The 14480-nt window shown below is 49.3% G+C and overlaps 5 protein-coding genes across 5 annotated transcripts; 2 read left to right on the top strand and 3 right to left on the bottom strand.

The window, feature by feature from the left end:
* Positions 1-53: 53 nt before the first annotated feature.
* Positions 54-2728, bottom strand: LTR84_000009 (uncharacterized protein; the record flags this gene model as incomplete). Its single annotated transcript, XM_064843641.1, has 3 exons — positions 54-2061; positions 2142-2464; positions 2558-2728. The coding sequence occupies 3 exons, from the start codon at positions 2726-2728 to the stop codon at positions 54-56; spliced, it is 2502 nt and encodes an 833-aa protein (XP_064711501.1).
* A 172-nt stretch (positions 2729-2900) lies between these two features.
* On the bottom strand, positions 2901-3398 carry LTR84_000008 (uncharacterized protein; the record flags this gene model as incomplete). The annotated part of the gene is made up of 2 exons (XM_064843640.1): positions 2901-3182; positions 3267-3398. The coding sequence occupies 2 exons, from the start codon at positions 3396-3398 to the stop codon at positions 2901-2903; spliced, it is 414 nt and encodes a 137-aa protein (XP_064711500.1).
* A 2691-nt stretch (positions 3399-6089) lies between these two features.
* Positions 6090-7343, top strand: LTR84_000007 (uncharacterized protein; the record flags this gene model as incomplete). Its single annotated transcript, XM_064843639.1, has 3 exons — positions 6090-6451; positions 6498-6861; positions 6912-7343. 3 exons carry the CDS (start codon positions 6090-6092, stop codon positions 7341-7343), a joined length of 1158 nt encoding a protein of 385 aa, XP_064711499.1.
* Positions 7344-8321: 978 nt separating this feature from the next.
* On the bottom strand, positions 8322-10787 carry LTR84_000006 (uncharacterized protein; the record flags this gene model as incomplete). Its single annotated transcript, XM_064843638.1, has 1 exon — positions 8322-10787. The coding sequence occupies one exon, from the start codon at positions 10785-10787 to the stop codon at positions 8322-8324; it is 2466 nt and encodes an 821-aa protein (XP_064711498.1).
* A 1385-nt stretch (positions 10788-12172) lies between these two features.
* LTR84_000005 (uncharacterized protein) lies at positions 12173-13556 on the top strand (the record flags this gene model as incomplete). Its single annotated transcript, XM_064843637.1, has 5 exons — positions 12173-12263; positions 12362-12391; positions 12478-13196; positions 13265-13316; positions 13375-13556. The coding sequence occupies 5 exons, from the start codon at positions 12173-12175 to the stop codon at positions 13554-13556; spliced, it is 1074 nt and encodes a 357-aa protein (XP_064711497.1).
* Positions 13557-14480: the final 924 nt, after the last annotated feature.

Raw genomic sequence — 14480 nt, 5'->3', positions numbered from 1 at the left:
ATGCTGCTCAAAAGTGCAATTTTCTACCATGCAACCAGATCTCCATGGAAGCCTCACTTCCATAACTTGACCTTCACAGTCAGAACCCCGTCCAACGCATCTTCCCAACTATCCTTGATCCTCCCACAAATCGTTTCCATCTGAACCTCATCACTCACCAACTCCAGAACCTCGCCCAAGGCACCCAATCCACCATCAGCACCCTCCCCGTCATCACCCACTCTCGCGAACCCCAAATCCACCAACCTCCCCAACACACCAGCCCGATTAATCTCATCTCTTACCGCTCTGACCGCCCCATGGATCTCCCCTTCCAACTGGCCAACCAAGTCCTGAATCTCCACGAGCGCCGGCTTCGGAATACTAGCCTTGCCCTTTCCGGACTTGGCCTTCTTGTTCAGAATCCCCAGGAGCAGTGCGACGGCCTGCAGTGTTTCGAGAGTGCTGATGCTTGTGTGCAAGGCCTGCCACGTGTAGATTTGGATCCCAGTGACGGTCGCTGTCGTCGTGGTCGTCTGGTTCTGTGAGCTGATCGTCTTCTGTAGCCAGTCTTTGAGCCGACCGAGCACGCTGGCTATGTCGTCATCCTCAGGCGCCGATGAAGAGAATGAATCAGCAAGCAAGAGCGCCGCTTTCGCTAGGAGAGTGTGGCACTCGAGGTTCCAGCGCTCCGCACTCGTCAGACCGTCTTCTTCATCTCCTTTCCCGCGGTTCGTCTCCTCCCGCCCGACAAGCGATTTGACATGCTCGAGCGCTTTACTCCCGACCGCCGCACCAGCCACCTGACCCGTCAACTCGGCGCGGAAGAACGTGACCACATGGTCCAGCAGCGCCATGCAGCGCACCCACTCCCCCCGCGGCAACGGCCCACACCGGAAGCGCGTCTGCACGAGCTCGACATCATCGTCGCGGAAGTGTGGGAAATAGCTGAAGTCGCGATTATCCGCCAGTTCGGACCACGTCGTGGTCGCGGTTGTCGCCGCCGTCGCTGACTCCGCCGCGTTCTTGTCTCCACCGCCCTGACCGTCCTCCTCGGACTCAAGCACGGTGTGATCGTCCGCGATGCCCCTAAGACGCCGCAGTTTTCGCTCCTCAACTGCGTAGACGCGGCGGCTCGCGCTGTTGTGCAGCTGCAGGCGCATGTCGACGCTGTTGTGGATGTTGGAGTAGCTGTTGAAGCGCAGGCCTTCACGGATGCCGCGGACGAGGGCGCCGTCGGCGTTCTCGAGGACGGTCAGGCCGGTTTCGATCGCCGTGAGTGGGTCGAAAACGGCGCCTCCTCCTCCTCCGCTGCTGCTGGTCGTTGAAGATGTGGAGGGGATGGTGATAGGCGAGGGATGTAACGACGATATGCGTGTCAGGATCAGATGCGCGACCGTCTCGTATTGCATGTTCTTGACGCTGAGTTTTGTGAAGGTCGTCATGGCGGATGACAGGAGCCCCAGATATGCTTGGAGGCGGATGAGGACTACGGTCAGTTGGTAGTAGTCTTCGAAGGAGGAGCGGACGGTTTCGAGTAGAATGATTGCACGTAGCACGTGGTCGTGGTCGATCGGCTGCTGTTTCTCGTCTGTGGCTTTCCCACCCGCACCACTTGTATTCATGGTTCCGAGACGTAGGATTGCGAGCACTGCTAGGAAGGCCGCTTCTGGACAGGGCTGCGAAGAGCCTTCGGACGACGAGATGTGGTAGAGCTTTAGAGCTCGAGCAGCGAAGTCGACTAGGTCTGATGTTTTGCTCGCATCTGGTAACAGACTGTACTCGAGCTCGAGAGCGAACAGTCGCTCCAGTGTGTTTTGCTCGGCTGCGGCTGCACGCGCGTCACGGAAGGACTGTATTTGGGTTTCATTCAGACGACGTAGTGGGCCCTTCAGGTCATCGAAGCAGAACGCTTTTGTGGAAAAGGCGTCCGCATATTCCTCACAGGTCTTCACGATGGCGTCTAGTGACTTGTCGTCGTCTTTCGTCTGGAGGTATTGTAGCTTGGCGATATATGATGCTCGTGATATCGGTCGCACTGAGCATGCTGACTCGAGGAGTTCTTCGTAGGATTGATCCTGGCTATGATGCGGGTGTCAGTCGTCACTTACTGTAGGATTTCATCTGAATGGGGGTGTCAGTCGCTGCACTAGAAGACTTACTCGTCTGAAACATCCAGCTTCGTCCTTGCCTTGAGCCAGAGAGCCCACACGCGGTCGTCAGATTGCGATTCAGGCTTGGACGACAACAGTTGGTGGCAGAACGAGCGGGCTTCCTCCCACTGCTCGGATGCTTCGAATGCATCTAGGAGTAAGGAAAGGATGAGCTGGGGATCCTGTTTGCCGACCTTTGATTCCACATTCAAGGTTTCGCTTTGAAGCAGTTTCACTGTCTGTGCTGCTTGTCCATTGGAATTGAAAATCTGTGAGAGGAGTGCCACCTCTTCGGGTGTTGATATAGCTTTTTCGGGCACAAGGACTTGTTCCTAATTGGCGAGTAAACGGAGGATCATCAGTAGAGAAGAATCACAGCAATACATGGGGAAATGATGGTGCGTCGTCAGATAGTCTCAACATACCTGGTCGGTCGGTATCGTCTCGGCGGCTTTGGAGATCATGCGGAATGCCAGAGTGCCAAAGAGATTTCTATCCTTGTCCGCCTGCGTCCGGTCACTTTGGATCAAGGAACACATCATGATATTCCAGAATTCGTAATTGCGTTCCTTGGGAAAGGACTTGCGTAAACCCATGGTGGCCTGCGTCGAGGAGAATTGGGACCCCCATGGTCAGCCAGAGTCCACTGAGACAGAATGAGTATGCGTGTGTATGTGGTTTCGATATGTTTCTGACCGAGTTGTACCATCTCATTTATGGTGTAGATGGAAATCATGCTTGGGTCTGATATGGTAGAGTATGGTTTGTTCACACCTTTTGAGCACTGAGCCAATCGCTCTCCAAGATGGCTTCGTTCAACCATCGGATGTATAAATCCTTGTTGTCTTGTGTTGAGCCGACCGCCCGCTCCCATAGTTTGTAGCCTTGCTCTTTATGCAACGACAGGGCTTTGAGCGCATGTTGCATTTGATAGATGGCTTCGGGTTCCGTAATGGGTGGGTTGCGTTTGCACAAGTCCAGTACTTCATTGTGTCCCCGATCATGTTGCTTCTCGTCCACTTGGTTGACGAGCACAAATGCTTTCAGTGCCTATATTGTCACGAACTGTTATTATTTCGTCACGTCGCCATGGGACTGATGCATGGGCGGGGCTGTGGGGAGGGACACTCATACCAGGAATCGATCCGACCGTTCACCCTTCTTGGACCATTTGTCGCAGAGCTGGAGTGCCTGTTTCCAGTTCCCACTCGAGACCGCATCCTGGATAGGACGGATTCTACGCTCGCTCACGGTCAGATCCGACATGATCGTGTGGTTGGCCAAGCCGCCATCAATAACAAATATCAGAAGGTCAGAAGGCTGGAAGGCTGGAAGCTGATGAATTATTACAACAAAACTCCAAGTGGGGAAATTTATAAATATCAGACGAGGCTCTGAGATGGGGGGTAGCAGTTAGGGAAGCACAATCCGCAGCCACATCATTTTGTGCAGATTCTGGTTTCCAGGTAGTTTCTCTTACGAAGCCTTACGTTTAAGATCTGAGAACTGCCAATTTACGTCGTATGTCCTATCCACTTGCAACTCGTGTTTCATTTCATTTTATACATTTTCGTGTTTTGCTGCCTGATGAGGAGATTATGTCCCAAGCTTGAACCCAGACCCACGCCTGCGCTATGCGGCCCCAAGATGTTTCTCCAATGTAGTGTAGCGCCAATGATATGTTCTTACATTCGAAACGTGCTTTGGCGAGGAACGACGATTTCGTCATGGCCTTGCAACGTGATCGCGCATGCTGCGCAATGGCCCGGGTCGAGCTAGCCAAACCACGACTTGCGCTCCGCTTTCATCCTCGCCAGCATTTCCTTTTTGCAGTCCCGGTATGCCCTATACTCCGCAAATTCTTTGGTCAGTCCAGTACGAACTTCGCTGGTGACGGTTCGGGGAGGGAAGGTCGTGGTGCGTGGGGGAAAACACGCACTGGAAATAGTCCTGGCACATATCTTTGTCTCCTGCGTTGCGGTGCATGCATTTGATGCTTCTCGTCGCAGCTTCTTGACAGGGATCAAAGTACTCGGAGCTTCGTTTTCTACAACCAATCAGTGTCAGTCACTTCGTCCAGCTAGTGGTCGCCATCCAGTCTCTGTATGGCGGGAGGCAAAGAGGAGTCAGTGTCGATGTACGTACGATGAGTACTTCTTCGCGGATGCATCCCATACGTCACCACTAGATTCTGCAGCCGTCTGCTCTTTCGGTGCCGCCGAGGTAGCCATACCGTCGTGGAAGGATGTGTCTATTCTGAATGTCGAATTAACTATTCGACTCGCGGCCGTACTTCGTAGGAAGAGTTGCAGATGCAGATGCAAGTTACCCGAAAGCTAAGCTGTATTGATCTTAGTGTGCTTCTTATCGATAACCTTAAATTGATCCCGCCAAGCAATCCCCGACGTCTCCCCCACCAAAATATCTCTCATCATGAAGGTGCACAAGAACATGAAGACTGATCTGGAAGTCTATGGAGCAGACTGGCTTATGGCTAATGAAGGAGATCGTGACAATCTCCACCGTTGCAGTGTCTTTTCGGAAGACCTGACTTCATTTTGTAGCACAGTTCTTACACAGTGCTGTTCCCAATTTACAAGGAGAACCGTTAACATGAGAAACTTGGGCCTCAACTGACCCGTTGCAAATTCACACCCGACATCGGAATCTTTTATATCCATGCATCGTCGTGGTAACAGGAATGACTTCAATCCATGTAGCAGATGTCCGTGTTCATGTTAAGATTGTTTGGAGGTGACCCTTGCCCGTTAGTTAAATCACACTGTTCACACTATGCTCGACGTTGCGACTGTCATTGTATTGATTCGTAGGCCATGGATCGGATATCAAGAGAAAAGGACACCCTGGTAGACAAAGATAAGTACAGGTCAATCAGAGTCGCCTAGATGCCATCACTGGTTAGGGTATCGCCAGAGATACTTTTGGCAGCCGGCACGTTGCCTGATTTGGTGAATAGATCCATTGACCTCAGCGGGGTTGTCCACGCACATTTATCTGCGATAAAACACGTCCAGATACTATGTGTCGACTTCGACACGAGCAATAGTAGACATGACATTGCTTGATCTAGCCAACAATGGCACATCACTAGAAATGCTGTTACCATACGACAATCGTGGAGGTATGTCATCTCCGGAGTCCGCCCACGCGCTCGGTAAACAAGGCGGTCATCAGATCAACATCGAACCTAGATGAAGAGTCAATCAAGAACAACTTTTCCCATCTGAGAAACCGGAGCAGTTCCGGTTCTTGGATGACTTGGTAGGAAGACGTGGAATTTTTCGTGAGGTGGAATCATGGACCTTATTTTGGACTGGTTGTGAAGGTCAACATGAACGATGGATGGGCGATGATTTAGTCCAAACAAAGCAACAATTTCCCATCCAGAAAGAATAAAGAGAGCCGTCACGGCACTGCCGCCTCACTTCCGTACCCCCAGCTTTTGTTCTAGTGCTCCTTGCAAGACGCAATCAATGTGTAGCGAAAATTGACATTCCCCGATAGGTGATCGAGATAAGGATATTGATAAGACCTGATGATCCGGGCGAGTGCCTTTCTAATGCGGGTTCGGTCGGCTTTCACCACCACAACCCACGAATTGATATCTGCGTGGAGAGCCGTTGCTGTTTGCTCAGTGGCTATACTGCAGCTGAGGCCAGGAGTATCGAATGAATACCCGCGTGACTAAGTTCAAGCTTGTGACTCTTCGTAGCTCTTCCAAGGCCCGATGTTTCTAGTGTCCATAAGTCGGTTCATATAAGGACTCCAGGTTCATTGAGATATTTACCAGTACTCCTTGTTCTTCCTCACAAGCGATTGTCCTTGCATATTAATATATCCCTTGACTTGGTGAAATCAGTTTTGTTCGTTCCTAAGGACCCACCCTCTAAGACAGACTCTTGAGGATATATAGTAATACACCCATCACAGCTCAACATGGCGACCGCAGATGTACTCCTCCCAGTCCCCGCTAGTCTAGGCTCTAGCAAAAGGAAACGATCGGAGTCGGTGACAACATCATCATTGGAGAACGTCATGTCATTCACCGTCCCAAGAAAAATTGCTTTCGATCCAAGTCAGCATCTGCAATTCCAAGATCCCGATAAGATATGGACCATGGAAGAGATTGGGCACAAAAATGTTGGAATCTCACCGGTTGCAGTATCAAACCCCTTTCCCCTTTTCAGTAAGGAGGCGATCATGCAAATGAGGGACGAAGTCCTTAGCGATGCGGTGCAACAGAATTGTAAATATGCCAGCAACCTTGCTGCCAGCCAACTGAGAGGATTCGCACCAAAGTAGGTTTTGAGTGGGAGGTTGTCGAACCAATGCTTACCTCGACAGATATGCCCCGTTTGTTTACGATGCGTGGAATAGCCCAGAGGTGCTCAAGATTGTATCCAAAATTGCCGGTATCGATCTTGTCCCTCAAATGGACCTAGAAATCGCACATATCAACCTCTCACAATTTTCTGCTGAACAAAAGGAGGAGGATGATAAAGCCATACAAGAGAAACAGCATCGAGATGCAGATGAAGGGGTGGCTGGATGCCCATGGGAGGATGACAAGCCCATTGTCAATTGGCACACTGACAGCTATCCTTTTGTGTGCGTCACAATGTTAAGTGACTGCACACACATGGTTGGTGGAGAAACTGCACTGTTAAAAGGAGACGGGAACGTTATGAAAGTTCGGGGACCACAGATGGTCAGTCATAACCTCCCCTGGGCTATTAATGTTAACTAACCTTGTGCTAGGGCCATGCTGTTGTTTTGCAGGGACGATACATTGAGCATCAAGCATTAAGGACTCTAGGAACAACCGAGCGAATCACCATGGTAACATCGTTCAGACCGAAGTCGGCCTTCATCAAGGATGATACAGTACTCACAACCGTCCGCTCAATCTCCAACCTCTCAGACCTTTATTCTCAGTATGCTGAGTATCGACTGGATATGTTGGAAGAACGTGTTCGAGCCCATCGCAAACAGCTAAATGACCGAAAACGAGCCGGTAGAAATTTTGATACCGCGGCGACTAAGGCCTTCATAACTGAACAAAGGGACTTCTTGGAATCCATGTTGCGCGAGATGGTTGACGAAGACCAGGTTGTCAAAGGGCATACGACACAATCAGACCTGAAGAGCAGCAATCTCAGGAAGCACCAGCAGAAAAAGGCACGATCGTAAGGGAGCTGGGATTTGGTGACGATAACGAGTTTTCTTTCCTCATTTTGTTGTTATAGACAAGCGAAATCGCGTTGAGTACGGCTCAAGACTTGCTGCTAAACTTCTGTTGGGTTTTGGTTTTGGCAGTTGTCTGCTTGAGTCTGACACAGTTGCAAGATTGAGTGAATACGATTGGTATCCGTTGTTGTCAAGCGGAAGCGGTGTACGAACAGAGATATTAGAGAGTAGAACAGAGATATATATCTTAGATTGAATTAGCAGAAATGAAGTTTGGGAGCAAGCTCAGTACAGCCACTGGTGGCAGTAGCTCCTTCTGTGAGGCACGCGTCGACCTTGCCAACTTCGAGAAAAAACCTTGGCCCATATCTTGAAATTTCCAAGGCAAATCAATGAGATACATCAAGTCAAGGAAAGCCATGGTTTTCCCACTGCTTGAACATGGATTTCTGTAAAAATGCAGAGGTTTGATCCATGAGATAGAAGAATGAGCGATGAAAGTGTTTGGCAGCGGAGAAGGAAGCGGAAGAGGAATCTCCCCTCTCATGGAGTGCTTGGCAGCCTCCAACCACAGCCAGTGGCCCAATTATAACCCATTAGAAGATGACGCAGAAATCTCAGATGAGTTAGTTCTTGAGTCGAACGCAACAATGTGGAGTCCTGTGTAACGCTACAGAGTCCTGAGTCGACATGAAATCTCATCTTCTGCATGCAGGGGCTCGTACCAGTCTCTTGCTGAGATGGCTTCAATTGGTGACAGAGAATATCCGCATTGCTGGTCGTCCGTGTGGAGGGTTGAAGACTGCTTGATATTAGAGCTAACTACCGTGTCCTTATACAAGAGATATGATACATTTGCTTGCGTGTGTATAAAGGTATGAGATGTTGCCGCGTGATATTGATCTCCGCTCCTCACATCTCGGCACTTGAATGTGATCCAAGGAGGCCGATGGAACCCATCATTCATGAGGAATCCTTCACTCACGAACTACCAATCGCTGGTGTCACTCGATCGCCAACTCGAATATAGACAGGGGTTGCAGAATCTTCGCTTGCAGTTGGAGTCAGACACATATGCATACCAAACCAAACTCGCCCATGACTCCTTCTTGTCTTTGACAATGTGCTGAATGGCTCCTGCCTTCGTTCCGCATTTTTCTGGTCAACGCAGACCATCTGACATCTTTGACATGGTCCAAGAACTTCAAAGTGATTCTGGCTGTTATTTCCAATTTTGATGGACTCCCAGTTGTCTTCTGCATAAGGCGTTTCCCTTTGGCTTACGCCAAAATCTTCTGCAATGACAATATTCCCCCGAAATGAGGCTGCTGCAATTGCTTTGCCGACCCCCCTACTTTCTTTGATCTTCTCGTTCAAGCGGTTGACGCTTGATCGCGATATCAATAGAATCGGACTTTCGTTCGCCAATGCGATTGATCTACCGGTTTCTCTGCCCATCTTACCAGGAATACTGCCAGGTATCCGCACTTGAGCCTGACGAACAGTTCCAGATTTCGGAAATCGAGCCAATGTGCAAGGGACGCCCAGTGCATCACTGAAGAATCTCGTTACTTCGTTTGAAGTATATACTTCAACATCCACATCTTCACCACATACGATGGATGATCTGTTGGTCATTGTTTCGTATGGGCTGCGACGACCCATTGAGGTATGCTCAAAGTCCAAACCGATATCAAAACTAACAGTACCATTACCCTGAGTGTCAAATGATACTCTGAGCACTCGATTCACCAAGTCAATCTCTGGGCGCAATAACGCCATCCGAGGGAACTTTTTCTGGCTCAACGCGACATTTGTTCCAGCATGAACAAGGCACCACTCACGATCCCACGCAAGTCCTTTCGACCCCACCTCCCATTCAACGTCTGATGGAATCTTATAGGCCGCACAACTTTTAATTGGAAAGACCGATAAACTCTCGACGAAATATGTATCGGAGGGAGGGATCATCGTATCAACTTGTGTTGAGGTCAGGTTTGTCTCCACGCGAATGGAGCTGACATAAAACTCGTCGACAAAATGTAGGAAATTGGTCACATCTTCCATGCTGCTCATGGCGCCGAAACTCAAACGAATGGCACCAGTTGGCTTTCCGTTTATGATATCGTTTTCACTGCCACATCTCTGACCAGCTGCATAATTGCGTCGCATCTCTTCCGGAGACAAACTCAGGTGTGATGCGATACCTCCTGGGTTGCAAAGGCCACCAGTTCTGAGTTGAATATTTTTCACGATACTCAACTTCTCAACCTCACTGTTGCTAATGGTCCCACCTCTTTCGTCTTTCAAGTTGAAAGCAATTACGGGACCTTGATTCGACCCAAAGAACGACCCCTTTGAATATATTGTACACACATTCATCCCATTCGCATGTTTTAAAGCAGCCAACTTTCGCCATAGGGTAGAGGCCAGGAAGTTTGCATGTCTGGAGATTATGCTCATTGAGCCGTAAAACTTGGCATGGGTCTGTAAGGCCAACTGAAGTGCAATGATGTTATGGAAAGGGACAGTCCCGTCTTCGAGGCAACTGTGCAGGGATGACTCCTTTCTAGCATACCAATTATCCTTCAGCACCGTCACCGAGTCAACAGTACCGCCCCCAAAGTACCTCCGCTTGCGTAAGATATCTCCAGATTCTTTCCGCACGATCAGGGCTCCGAGATCAGGAAACCCGAAGATCTTATAGAAACTTAAGGCAACAAAGTCGGGGGCAATGTCATTGTTGGAAAGATCGAGCGGAGTTGTTGAAACCAGGGCAGCCGCATCCAGCAAGGTGAACATAGGAGTATGAGAGACGGAGCTAGCGTTTCGCACCCTTTGACACCAATCCATGGGCAGGCGCCGACCGGTCATGTTTGATTGTGCAGGATATGCAAACAATGATGGCGGACAATCCGAGGTCGTTGACCCGATTTCTTGACTGTTCAGCCAATTGTCAACCTCGACATCATTTGAAAAGCAAAGAGCACCAGGCAACGCAAGTTCCCGAACACCAACAAGGCTGGTATGAGATTCCGCGTGGTAGCTGTAATTGAAGCCACCATTCTGGTCTCGAAATGCATCAGCAACAAGCTTGATGGCCGCGGTAGCATTTGCCACAAAGACAATGTCAAACTTTTCCGGATCGGCGTTGAAAAATCGCAATGTTTCGACTCGAACATCGTCAATACGACGGGAGGATAGCTGTGAGGCTGCCGAAGCCGAATGAGGGTTCCCATACAGATTGTCAATCAGAGACCTGGAATAATTCTCGATCAATGTTTTGGCGTACAGGGTCGTGCCTGCATGGTCGAGATATGTGGTCCCATTGAGAGAAGGATACTCCAAACGTCTGATATCGTCGATATTGCTGATGTATCCAGTCTCAGCATCTACCTCTGCCAACGGTGTAGCTTTTGACGACGGAGAGATAAGATGGGTGGCCATTACGGCGGCCAGCCTGGTTCAATCTCTCGACGAGAGTTTCGATATATCAACGATACTGTCACGCCCATGGAGTCACTGCGTGCGAGAGTGTAATTGAGTGGAAGGTGTCGTGGCGAAGCTTTGATCATATGAACTGCACCTTGCTGAGGTGAGAGCCCTGTGGTTGGCATACAAACAAATCGAGACTGATGTACGAGAGTACGAACTTGCAAGAATGGGGGCAACCTCTGATGATCGGAGAAGGCCGATGGCGATTGGCGATGTCAACAACTTTTGGTTCGTTTCGCAAACACCTCCGAGCTGATTGGAGCGGATATCTGCCTTATCGACTGCATTTCTTTCTTTATTGCGTACATTAATTAAAGTCCAATGCTTGACCACTTTTCCCCACTCTCTGCTCCAGCGACCCAGCTTCAGTAAGAAAGCCCAAGGCGCCGCCTAACCCGCCGGTTTTCAACCCGTATAAAAACATCCCTAAAGAACACTTACATACCTCCTCTTAAGTACTAGGTGTTTGAATCAAAGCAGCAATACTAGGAGACATACTGTTAGACAGTACTCTTCACCACATATCCCTAGTGGGAGCCGCAGAGCTTTCTCAACGAGAAATCACTGAGGTATAGTCTATTTGAGTAAATTCGAACCTTGTGGACTAGTTCCTTTGACAGAGCCAGCTATTAACGCACATAAGTAACCTCCTGAGAAAGATGCGTTGGGTGTCGTCGTTGAGCCCGGCAGTCGAAGTGATCCACGAAGTTGGTAAATACTACTCATGTGCCCGGTGTGCCCAAAGTCAGTGAACTAGATATGAAACCTATCCGTCCGGGCGTCCGACGATCGACGACGCATATCTACCTACCTAGGTAAGAACCTAAGTCTACACCCAGTATGCAAGCGCAGAAAGCCGGGCGTGTTCCATCGGCTCCGAGTCCTTCAACCCAGTCTACGTTCCTCTATCCTATGACGACGGCTTCCGCACTAGCTTTCTTCTCCACGTTTTCGCATGCTTCGGCTCTCCTTTGGGCCGTAGGAGCGCAATAATTAACTGCCAGTGCCAGTGCAGTGCAATGCATCTTCTCCACTTGTTGGGTAGGTTACGTAGAGTGCGGAGTTGTGTAGCTTGAGAGTCGCAATATAAAACTACGGATTTGGCTGGATGGTGAAATGGTTGGGGTTTCATGTGGGATTCATTCGAGTTGAGTTAGTACATGAATGATTCACGTTATTCGACTTACCTAACATCACCTGATACCACGACGTCGATATCCTTGTAAATCCGTGTACGAGTCATTTTATTGGACTTTGGGGGCACAATATCTCTATTTCATTGTTTCTAGGTGTCGGATTCTTACAATAGTGCGACCTTGCTACCCAGGTATTCAGCAATGCGAGCTCTTCGATATCACGGCACGAAGGATCTGCGGGTGGATGATATTCCTGAGCCGAAATGTGGAGATAACCAGATCAAGATCAAACGTAAGTTGAGTACAGTTTAACTGATCCATACTTCCTTTTCGTGTTACAAACCCCAAGGAGGTTCTGTGGTAGAGTCCACGCTGACTGATACTGTACAGCGGCTTTTTGTGGAATATGCGGCACAGACTGTACGTTCTCTCTGCCTACTGTCACTTCCGAGGTCTTGAGCCGTGGAAGTGCCCGTATCGGGTTGACTGACAAATGCTGGATGTAGTACACGAGTACTCATCTCCAACATTCATTCCCGCAAAGGATGCTCCCCATCCAGTGACCGGTGAATCTATGCCGGTAGCGATCGGACACGAATTCAGTGGCGAGGTACTTGAAATTGGATCCAAGGCTGATAATCCCAAGAACCTGAAAGTAGGAGACAAAGTGGCTGTGCAACCTACGGTCTGTTGCTTCAAATGCGGCCCGTGTGGTGATGGATACATCAACTGCTGCGACAGTGCTGGGTTTGTCGGATTGAGCGGTGGAGGCGGGGGTATGACTGATGCTGTATGCGTTGATCCGCAGTTTGTGTTCAAATTGCCAGAGCACATTCCATTGAACGTGGGTGCTTTGGTTGAACCACTGGCGGTGGCATGGCATGCAATCGATCAATATCCTCTCAAGGAAGGAGATGAAGCATTGGTCATGGGCGCTGGACCAATCGGTCTTGGGGTAATTCAATGCTTGAAAGCTCGAGGTGCGAAAACCATTATTGCCGTCGAGGTCGCCAAGGAGAGGCAGAATTTTGCGAAGAAATTTGGTGCAACCCATGTCATTGATCCATCCAAAGAAGACGTGGTCAAACGAGCAAAAGAGATATGTGGCGGAAATGGACCACATGTGGCACTGGATGCCGCTGGTGTGCCCCAGAGTATTACGTCTGCGGCCCTGGCAGTGCGTGCCAGAGGCACCATCGTGAATCTGGCTATCTGGGAGAAGGAGGTATGTCACAGAAAAACATCCAGAAAGAGACCGCCATTGGATGGGTTCAATACTGACTAGCTTGACAGATTCCTTTCCAGCCAAACAATCTTGTGTTTGGAGAGAAGAAGTATTTCGCAAGTAAGTAATAGCTTTTCACGACTCCATAAAGACCAAAGCTAACTAACTACCTGAATAGTCCTTGGATACCTCAAAGAGGATTTTGCTGGCGTGATTCAGGCACTGGACGATGGTAGTCTGAAGCCAGAGCAAATGATAACTAGCACTATCAAAATTGATCGAGTTGTGGAGGATGGATACCGGGCATTGATTGAGGAGAAGGACAAACATGTCAAAATTTTGGTTGATTGTCGAGCATAAAGCATAGTGTGCATGACTGCAATAAAAGCTATCGGTGGTTACGACTCTCGGCGGTTCAAACCTGTCGATATATTCAGAGCCCAACATTGCCCGTCACTCGTAGGAGTTGGCTCAACTGATCGTCTGTCATGGCATCGTTCAATGTCTCATTGGCGCAGGCAACACCAGGCTATTTGGATATGAACCTGTCAGCTTCTGATCGTCTGCACTCTCCATCCGATTGGAGGGGCAGCAATTAATCCACTTACCGCAGTATGATACGTGCAGTTGGGTGGGCCGGCAATATTCTGCCTCGGAACGGTACAAGATCGTCTGATTGTGTACTCATCAGAAGTACAACAGGTGAACTTCTGGTTTTGAGGACAAAGAGAAGACTGATTCGTAGCTAGCGATATATTGCCTATGCAATGAGAGTCAGTCTCTGCGGACTTGAAGATAGTTGAAGAAAACCACTGTGCACATGACTAGTGATTTGAGGCATGGACTCACAAGTCTGAAAGCTGACACCCAGCCAGAGGTCTAGTAGAGGCGAGTCTTCCTTGCAGCAGAAAGCAAAATCAAATCCATTTAGTTTTGGCTGATGCTGAGTGGCCAGAGTACAGACCGTATTGGGATCGAAGTTTGAGAAGGTAGGTAGATTCCTCGCCTGAATTGGAGGGCCGTGCACGACCTGACCATAGATATCGAGATATCTGGGGTCTGGAAATGCGGTTGTCTCGAGTAAGAGAGCAAGAATTAGGAGAGAATTAGTACCGAAAGCCATTCGAGAGTTGCGTCGTCTGCTGAGCGGGCAATATGACACTGGCCAAAATGAGCGAAGTTGTTGCTGAAGTGGTTCGTGGATTCTTACCAGCTCAAGCTGCTTTCCTGAAGTAGGCACTCGCAAGACAATCAACTTGACGGCATTGGTGCAATGAAGGAAGG

The sequence above is a fragment of the Exophiala bonariae genome, assembly GCF_035927105.1.
Source record: "Exophiala bonariae strain CCFEE 5792 chromosome Unknown scaffold_1, whole genome shotgun sequence".
Lineage (NCBI taxonomy): Eukaryota > Fungi > Ascomycota > Eurotiomycetes > Chaetothyriales > Herpotrichiellaceae > Exophiala > Exophiala bonariae.
The sequence above is the reverse complement of the archived record's forward strand: the minus strand, read 5'-3'. Positions and strand labels throughout refer to the sequence as shown.